The sequence below is a fragment of the Cibotium barometz genome, chromosome 9 (assembly GCF_041138505.1).
Source record: "Cibotium barometz isolate CiBa-2024 chromosome 9, ASM4113850v1, whole genome shotgun sequence".
NCBI classification, from domain to species: domain Eukaryota; kingdom Viridiplantae; phylum Streptophyta; class Polypodiopsida; order Cyatheales; family Cibotiaceae; genus Cibotium; species Cibotium barometz.
Window position 1 is genome coordinate 14,931,785 of NC_141054.1, and position 9,834 is coordinate 14,941,618.

The following is a 9,834-nucleotide window of genomic DNA, read 5'->3' on the forward strand; positions in this document are numbered from 1 at the left end:
TTGCTTACAAATGAAATCTAAATTACACAACATTACCAAGATGAGTTTTAAGTAGATCCATGATGAAGTCATTTCCAATACTTATCCATATACCTAAGAGGGACAAGCAAACCAAGTATCTTATGCCAATCAAGCTTCAATCTTTGGCACTAGACACTCCAAAACATGCAAGGACAAAGATAAAACTAATATCTTGAAGTCCTACACGAGGAGATGCATGAAACCTTCCAGCTATGTGTGGGGCAACAATGGATGTCTTTTCTTTAACACAAAATAGCCTTCTCTTAGAGTGTAAGACTTGATCTCTTGTCTCTATTCTCCACATGTCCATATGGGTGAAAAAAAATCATCCACATTATAAGCTCCCATCTCGGATAGGTCACAAAAAGAAAAATCATCACAGAGTAAGCTCTCATCTCCAACAGGTCATTGTAATAGGCAAGTAATACAACATATTCATGTGGCCCTCCTTAAGTGAGCATTAGCACTTGCTTTTTTCATCTTGAGAGTAAAAAGTCTAGAAATGAAACATAGAAAGGACATTTATCTACCTAGAATGCTCATGCAACCCTATTCGCGGACGAGGCCCCAATGAAATGAGCATGCACACTCAGCCATAGAAGGCTATTATAAACTGGTCCCATGATAAGAGCTCTCTTTGAGATCATAACAAGCTTTCCTTTTACCAAAAATCCACCAACAGCTGGTTTCCTTAATGAAAACACAAGGATAGACCATATGCAAAGAGTTGCTCATCTGGTGAACATAGCCCAAAAAGCTTCTTATCCCAAGCATCATTTGGAAGTTGAACCAAGCTTTAATTACAGTGAGCTTTGTGATACCCAGGAGAAATGGGAATGTAGCTTCCACTCTAACGACAAGATTTGTCGCTTTAGGAGTGCAACCAGCAACTGGGCTTTAAAACACTCGACACATATTGGCCACACATGAGGTTCAATGTTTGTAATGTTTCAAGCTTGGAACACAACCACCTCTTACGTTTAGCTCCTGATCTCCACTTTGTTCTTCGTGTAGATTGTTTATATTAAGTCACGTAGAGTCAAGCCTAGGAAGAATTTTTAGTGCAATCAGCTTTCTGAATAGCACCCTCGTGTAAATTCTAAAATAGTCAAGCCTTAGCTAGAATCCTTTAGTGCAATTAGCTTTCTCAATGGCACCATTGTGTAAATTCTAATTGAAAGTCCACATTAGTACCCACACTCAAGCTAGTGTTCATGGAAGTCTGCTCACCAAGCTTCAGACCATCACCACCTTCTGGCGTCCAAAAACGTGATTCATTCGCGTGGGCGTGCATGGGGAGTGTGTGCTGTGTGTGTGGGTGTGGCTTAACATCCCCGAATACTACTTCAATCTAAAGAAAAGCATGCCTGTATCAAGGAAAAACACTGTATTTCAAGAACAGAATGGCATTTACGGCTGGGGTGATGACTCATGTCACGTACAAATGAAGAACCATGTGTTTTATGGGCAAGTGATCAAACATTACTCACGGGATCTTTCCATATCAATGGGGCCTTATTTGCAAGCTGTCTGCTTTCGCACATGACAGCTGAAGTCAGACTGTGTAGTCCCACTGGCCGATAAATGTTCACATCCACATTCTTCTGCAACAAAAGAGTTTGTTTACCTGGGACGACACTCCCCCACCAAAAATCACTCAACACACCAAAAATCAATGCCCAGTACTGCGCATTCCGGTCCACCCGAAAGATAGTGCTTCCATTCAACGTCCACACAAATAAGTCCAGCCAATCTCTATCCAAAATTTCTAGTAGCCCTTGCACTTGAGGCATGTAGTAGTAAGGAACGGCCACCCATGGCGTGCACAGCTCTGGTTTGCCTTTATTATGTGGGCACTTCACCTCTAGGATGCCACCTTTCTCATACAAACCGCCTAAGCCTTCATCTATCAGACCATCAGGAGATGCCCCCAGCCAGCCCTGCACATCATCCCCTTCTTTATAGATTTTGAAGCCCAATGACTGCACAACATTTCCGGTTAATTCTTGGTATCTTTGAAGGGCAAAAGCTTCTTGGCTGCTCCCCCATTCCGTGGCTGCGTTTCCAGCAAAGCGCTCTCTAAGACCGACTTTCTCTTCCCAGAGTTCAACTCGCCTGTTGATACCCCAAAACCCTAAGGCTGTTGAGAAGGAGCTTGCAGTAAGCCGGCCTTGTCTCAGTTCATGCCAATCATCGGTCCCCTGCTTCACATCATACGTGTTGATTTCATTTGCTGCAAGGGTGCCATCTTGCACAAGAGTAATTCTACCTTCAACCACAAGCAGATCAATATCATTGTACTACTGAGACTACCAAACCTGCACCAGATAAAAATCAACCCAAAGAATGCAGACCAGGAATGGACATTGAAAATCACACATACATGTGGGTGAACTTGTGTAAACATATGAGAATGCTCTCTCTCTCTCTGGTCGATTCATTTTGGACAGGTTCTCTACTGACCGGGGATGTGTACTGTCGCTGGACGCTTCCTTTTGTGGCTATTGAGGGCTGGTCGTCTGCTGAAAACAGCCTCTCAAGGCTGGTTGACTTGTTCTATGAGCCATAGACGAGGAAGGTGAAGATGCAGGGTTGTTCTGAGCTGATGTGGGAGTGCTATGGGCTTCATTTCTCAGCAGGGGTATGTTACAGAGCTGTTAGAGGCCTTCGGGCTGAAACTATGTTTGGACAACCTTGAATGGAAATTCCATTCGCATCTTTGCGTTCGTAAGCTAGGCAAATGGGGGGACTTGCTAAAGCACCTTTGACAGGATGTCTACGAGTTGAGATATTTTATGAGGGGAACCATCTCTTGAATTGGGACATGTGGCAAGACATTGGATAAAAGTGAGACAAGTGGCCTCACACTTATCACCTCCGCTCTCCACTTGTCATTATAGCCTTCACTTTCCATTTTTTACTCTATAAAATGGAGCCCTCTCTTTTTGAGACTGTCTCGTCTCGCCCACTTGATGGGGCATGATTATATCTTGGATATATGACTTGAAGCTTAAAGTTGCAAACAACTTTTAAGAAGCTAGGGAGGATGTCATCATGTCACTAACCTAGACATTTCCCACTACGAAAGGGGTCTAGTGGACTCCACGATGCCTAAATATTTGGAAAGTACAAGCTTTAAGAATGAAGGATTACCCAAGAATACAAAGGATCACACTCTTGAAATCTAGGAGGGTTACTATTTTTGGACAACCTCAAGTGGGAATTCTCTTCCCATCATTACGTCTATAAGCTAGGCAAATAGGGGGACAGTGTAAAGAAGAAACCTGCAGAATTAGCCAAAGTTTAAGCAGCTCACAAAGAAAGCAAGTGGGCAATGTATTGTGGCAGTAGAGCCCTCATCGAGAATTACCATGAAACAAAACCAAAACCAAAAAATAACCTCAAAATTAGAGATTCTTTTTAGCTGAGGTGAAGGTTTTGTATGATGCCTGGCATCGTAGTTTCACTAGATAGTTTTTGAAGGTTTTATTTTGATGGACAGATTTTGATTAAGAACTTTATGATCTTTCATATTGTGTAGTTGATCTCGTAGGTCATTTTGGCCTTCCGCATACGTTAACATGATATGATTCTCTCCCTCTTTCTCTCTCTCTCTCTCTCTCTCTCACACACACACACACACATATGCTGGGAGGTTTTGGGGTTAGCGAACCCCTGTGAACCCTCCCTTGAAGGGACAAGGTCATTGAGTGCCTCTGAGGATGGGCTAGGGTTTGCACCTCTTAGGTTAAGTGCATGCTCAAGCAATGCCCACATATAAGAATGAACAGGCCATGAATCTGCGAGCAAGAGGAAGCCGGGAGCAAGCTCAGATGGTAGCTGGAGGTCAAGAAAAGGCTGCTGAGTTGTGTTTGGAGGCACTGAGCTGTGTGTTTGGAGGCAGACAGAAGCAGCCAGATTTGGGGCTGTTTTAGATTGGTCGTGGTGGCAACCTAGAGCCGTCCAAGTGACCCGGTGTGGGGGGGCTGGTCAGGAGACCTCAGAACCTTAAAAGGGGCCAAAAGACCCCTGTACCAGGCCAACCAGCACTCAGACTGGTCTGACCAGACAGAAAGGGGGAAAGCCTACCCCCCCCCCCCCCCGCTCTCCCCCTTCCACTCCTCTTTTTCTCATCGCTCAGTCCCTCCAGCCCTGTGGTAGAAAAACACAGCCCTCCAACAAACCTCTGCAGCCCACAATGTGTAGCCAGCAGCAGTAGTAGATGGAGCTGGACAGAAGAACCAACATACCAGACGAAAGTGCCCAATCGAACCGGACAGAGGCAACAGAAACTACCAGGTTCACAAATGGTCACAAAAGCCATGCTCTTATGCTATAGCAGTAGAAATATTAAGGGTAGGAATCAGCAAGAAGCCATTATCAGTTGGTCGTCCATCCACCGTCACCCATGTCACCCCATGGCAGCACAAATTACAATACCTTTCAGAGGCTAGGGTTCCAAAAGGCTACGCAATTATTTGTGTGTTGATGCAAGAGAAACCATGAAAAAAAGAGAATTACAGAGAGGAAGAGTGAAGATGCTTACCAGGGTTCTGAACAGAGGGGCAGTCCACCTGCAGAGAAGATATGCAGTTTTGGGTTGAACATGAGGTGCACAATCGCGCTGCCCTCGCTTTTGAGACTGTGAGACGAGAGGCAGAGTGTAGCGCGAAGAGACGGCTACATCTGCAGTGGAGGAGCATAATGTGGAGCGGACGGAAAAGCCAGTTGCATTTCGGCCTCGTTCTTCTGTCCTGTTGAGCTAGTAACTCCTAAGAGCCATTTTGCTTATCCTAAGCACTACCATTTTAAGACCCTCACGACTAAGTGCCACTGGTCTTAAAAGACCCTCGGAGGTGACATCAATGAATGGTAGACCCTCGGAGGTGACATCAATAAAAGACCCTCACGACTAAGTGCCACTGGTCTTAGAAGACCCTTCGAGGTGACATCAATGAATGGTATTGATCAAAATCTTGACGTTTTTTTTTCGTAGAATAAAGTAAATTAGCAAATAAGCTAGGTCGAGTAAACTAGGAGTGAAAAACATAGAATATAATGGCTCGAAACCACATGCTTTTGTTGCTTGTTTACAATGGTGACCCAAAGTCTCGAGCTCATATCCTCTTTTGCACATAACATCTTGCTCCAAAATTTTATAAGTCCTAAACCCAAATTCACCCTCATTCCATGATGTAAACTAGGAAGTAAACTATGATTTGTTGAGTAAACTAAGAAATAAACTATGTCCGCTTAGTAAACTAGGAAGTAAACTATGATCGCTTAGTAAACTAAGAAGTAAACTATGCCCGTTTAGTAAACTAGGAAATAAACTATGATCGCTTAGTAACCTAGTTTACTCGGCCTAGTTTACTTTATCCAACGGTCAAAAAAAGGCATCGCGATTTTGATCAATGCCATCCATTGATGTTATTTGACAAGGGTCTTTAAGACCCCGTGGTACTTAGTCCTGAGGATATACCACTATGGGTGTCCCATTGATACCTTGCAAACTATATACAGTGGATCTACAAGATTCTATTTTTATACTTGTAAAAAATTTACTGGACCTATAAGATTCTATTTTCATACTTGTAAAAATATTTCTCAATTTCAAAATATGCGAGAAAAAATAAGTTTGTGTATTTACCATGTAGCTTAAGAATCTGCACATTTTCAAAATAAACCTAAAAACTTTTGTAGTATGTTCTATTGTAAGAAATATCTTCTATGAGCATTGGCCTCAGTAAGGTGGTTAATCCACAACCTAGTGGTTAGCAAAGTCCATTAAGTGTTTCAACGCAAGCCCAACATTTCCTCTTGCTTGGATTGTAACTAACCTCATTTGTGTGTGTTGATATGAGTAGATAAGATCGGGATATTTGATAGAAAAAGCGCTCAGGCATCCACCTAGCATCTTCAATTGGTGGATGGTTCATGAAAGTCATAAGAGATACTTGGTATATACATTTCCTATTCTTGTGGTAGTCTATTGATGAGATCAATGATTGAATCTAGAATAAGTTCTTCTTGTTTATGAATAATAAACTGAGGCTCTTCATAAACTAGATGGGAAGGTAAAGGTCCTCAGAAATGTCTAAGAAGACTAATGTGAAAAGAGTTATGAATTTTCCAGTGTGATGGCAAATCTAAACGGTAAGTAAGGTTTTGAATCTTTTTAATTATCTTGAATGGTCCATAAAACCTCGATGTCAATTTCACAACTAAATGTTTTTCTATGCTTTATAAGCATCTCTTTTCAATCCTTAAAAGTACATAGTCACCTTCTTTAAAAGATGTGTCTTTACATTTCTTGTTTGTTTATTTACATGACGTTCCCATGTGGAATGAATAGCCGCATGTTCCTCTTGAAAAGTAGAATCAACGTCAATAGTGAAATTGTATGCTGCTTGGATCTTATGTAAAAGCCTTTTCCAAAAATAATCTCAAATGGTGCTCATCTAGTGTTGTGTGTTGTTATTGGAAGCAAACTGTAGAAGGTGAACAAAGTTTTAATTGAGATGATGTATAGGCTCTAAGTAAATATAGTATGGTCACTTTAGTTTAACCATTAACTTTTGGATGAAACGTAGTCGTGAAATCCAACTTAGTGCCTAAATTCTCAAACAAAGTTCTCCAAAAATGACTATAAAAGTTAGAATCTCTATTAGATACAATCAGTTTTAGTAAGCCTTGATGTACAAAAATGTGTTTAATTAACATATTTGTGGCATGTTGAGATGATAAAGTCTTCTTGCATGGAATAAAATAGGCTTGCTTACGTAGGCGGTCCACAATAGTCTAAATTATATCATTTTGACCAGCCGTGGTAGGTAAGTTTGTAATAAAATACATAAATATTTGTTCCTAAGACTCAATATGTATGGGTAAAACAATAAAAAACTTGAGTCTTGCCCTCATAACTCTTAATCTTTTGGTATACCATGCATTCGACTACAAATTGAACAATATTTTAGGCTAGTAAAATCCTTTGCTATAGCTTGAAGAGTGGAGGAAACACCTTTATGTCCCCCATATACGGAGGTTGATGCATCTCTTCCATGACCATATATTAAAATGGTTGCATTAGCACAATTTTTTTCCATAAAAGAGATAAGCTTCATGATGAGAATAGTTACCTTTAGGGTTCCAACCATTATTTCGCATACTCATCCAAACCTTAAAGAAACCTAATTTGCAAAAGTCTCTTTCATAACTTCAAATGGTTCACTCTCAATGGCACAAATATAGTTAATACTAGGCCTCCTACTAAGAGCGCAAACCACCACATTTTCTTTTTTGGGTTGATACTATGTCATGGGCTGAAAACTATGAATAAATGATGCCCATTTGATATGTCTATCTGAGATGAGGAGATGAGAGCGTAAGTGCTTTATACTCTGTTACTTTGTCTTAATTGAAAATTGTAATCCCATCAAATAGTGTTTCCAAATATTTAGAGCATACACTATAGTAATCAATTCGTTATCATAAGTACTATAATGGCTCTCTACTGGCTTTAACTTGTGGCTCTTATAGGCTATAGGGTGCCTATCTTGAATAAGATTTGCCCTAATGCCAAGCATTGTTTACAACCACAAAGAAAAGTCTATCAAAGTCAAGTAGTCGCAACACTAGTGCATTTGTGAGAGCTTCTTTCAAAGCTTGAAAAGATTTCTCTTATCGCTCAGATTAACATAAGATTTAAGTCTTCTTTAGAAGTTCAGTAAGTGAATATACAATATATGTAAAATTATGTACAATCTTCTTATAGTAAGTACACAAACCCAAGAATTATCGAGAACATCTGATCAGACTACTCTTCTTAGGGCTAAAGAAGAGTTGGTTTTCCTTCAGATGTTACAAGGTTGAGACCAAGTAATAATAATCCCAACTTTCTTAGGATTCCTTCTAGAAATAATGTGGCCCAAGTACTCAATCTGATCACACTACTCTTCTTAGGGCTAAAGAAGAGTTGGTTTTCCTTCAGATGTTACAAGGTTGAGGCCAAGTACTCAATCTGATCAGACTACTCAATCTAATCAGACTACTCTTCTTAGGGCTAAAGAAGAGTTGGTTTTCCTTCAGATGTTACAAGGTTGAGACCAAGTACTCAATCTGATCAGACTACTCTTCTTAGGGCTAAAGAAGAGTTGGTTTTCCTTCAGATGTTACAAGGTTGAGGCCAAGTAATAATACTCTCAACTTTATTAGGATTCCCTCTAGAAACAATGTGGCCCAAGTACTCAATCCAATCTTGAAAGATACTATTCTCGATGTTGCCTAAGAACTCAATTTGTTCTCGAAAGATACTACTCTCAATGTTGCCTAAGTACTCAATTATTCGATCTTGAAAGATACTACTCTTGTTAGGGTTAAGGAAGAGTTGGTTTTCATTCAGAAGAAGAGAGAATACTAATTTCAAATGTTTTTCATACTCTTTAACATTTTTGCTAAAGACTAATACATCATCAAAGAAAACAACCACAAAGTTTTGATGTTTGAGGAAGATCCATTTATCATACGGCTAAAAGCCGGTGAAGCATTAGTCAGTCCAAGACTAAAAGCCACTGGAGCATTAGTCAATCCAAAAAGGGCATAACCAATAACTCATAATAATGACCGGTTTGTATCCTAAAAGCTATCTTGTACACATCTTCCTCATCCATTCTAACTTGATGATATTTAGATTTAAGGTTAATTTAACTAATATCCTAGCTCCCCTCAATTTTTCTAGTAAATCATCAACTCTAGGAATAGGATTTTTTTTTTTCACTTTGATCTTGTTCAATGCATGGTAGTTGATGCATATACGATATGTATCATTCTTCTTTTTCACAAAGAGCCCATGTGCTCCATAAGGTGAACTACTAGGTCATATCAATCCTCTTGCTAAAATCTCTTCTACTTGCTTTTTGCTCAATCAAGGTGCTTTGCAAGGAGGAGAATTACCTGGCAATATCTTAATCTTGTGATCCTCAGGTCTAGAGCTAGTAGGCATAAATAGTCTGAGAACTTGGAAAGAAATGGATGGTACGAAGGGTTAGTTGGTGGTATCTTTGAGGTAGTAACTGAGGTAACTAACACCATATAGGTATTCTCTTACTTTTCTCAAAGCTCTATTTGCTAGCATATGACTAAGCAAAGAAAACATTTCTCTATTCTTTTGGCTTTTTAGACAAATGGACTTACCATCTTTTTGAATCCACATTTCATGAGTATCATAATCGATTTGTGGATTGTACTGATGATGCCAAGACATATCTAAGATCATATCTACTCCATGTAAAGGTGCTACTAGGAAATCTGAGTTGTCCTCGTAGAATTATACTTCATGCTTGTGAATGTGGTTTTGACCTTAAACTATGATGAGGTGGATCCAAGACCAAATATTCTAATAAATCTTTTAGATATGGAATCATGCATGCTCTCACCATCATGTAAAACAATAATTTCTTTTCCTTTTTTGGTTCCTTTTACTTTCAAAGGAGAATGAACTTGAGTCTTGAATTTACCTTCATAGTCGGTTTGTTCATTAGCGAAATTACCCTCTTTCTTGGCATAACTGTCATCATCTTTGTCTTCAATCATGTGCATGGCTACCACAAAATTTTTGCTTTTATTCTTCTCTAAATACTCGTGAGCATAGTGACCCTATTTGTTGCACCAACAACACTTCACTGAACGAGGATTATGAGGCTCATTGTTAGTCTTTGTACATGTATTTGATTTATTCCCTTTTGTAGTTGCATTTGTTTTATTAGTGTTCATCTGCATGGTTGGTTGCGACTACCAAATTTGGGTCTTTCAAAT

The 9,834-nt window shown here is 39.7% G+C and overlaps 1 protein-coding gene across 1 annotated transcript; it reads right to left on the bottom strand.

Annotated features, from left to right (window-relative positions):
• Positions 1-1,393: 1,393 nt before the first annotated feature.
• Positions 1,394-9,618, bottom strand: LOC147635290 (uncharacterized). Its single transcript, XM_086802248.1, has 3 exons — positions 9,502-9,618; positions 4,568-4,783; positions 1,394-2,222 (listed from the first exon to the last, which is right to left on the bottom strand). The coding sequence occupies exons 1-3, from the start codon at positions 9,616-9,618 to the stop codon at positions 1,497-1,499; spliced, it is 1,059 nt and encodes a 352-aa protein (XP_086658374.1). The 3' UTR covers positions 1,394-1,496.
• Between the last annotated feature and the right edge of the window lie 216 nt (positions 9,619-9,834).

Excerpts from the sequence above, each read along its gene's own strand:
- LOC147635290 (XM_086802248.1), bottom strand. The coding sequence starts at position 9,618 with ATGCACATGATTGAAGACAAAGATGATGACAGTTATGCCAAGAAAGAG. Across the intron at positions 4,784-9,501 it reads AAGTTCATTCTCCTTTGAAA|CTCAACAGGACAGAAGAACG; the intron begins GTAAAAGGAACC and ends AGGAGTTACTAG. Across the intron at positions 2,223-4,567 it reads CCCCTCTGTTCAGAACCCTG|GGGACCGATGATTGGCATGA; the intron begins GTAAGCATCTTC and ends GATGTGAAGCAG.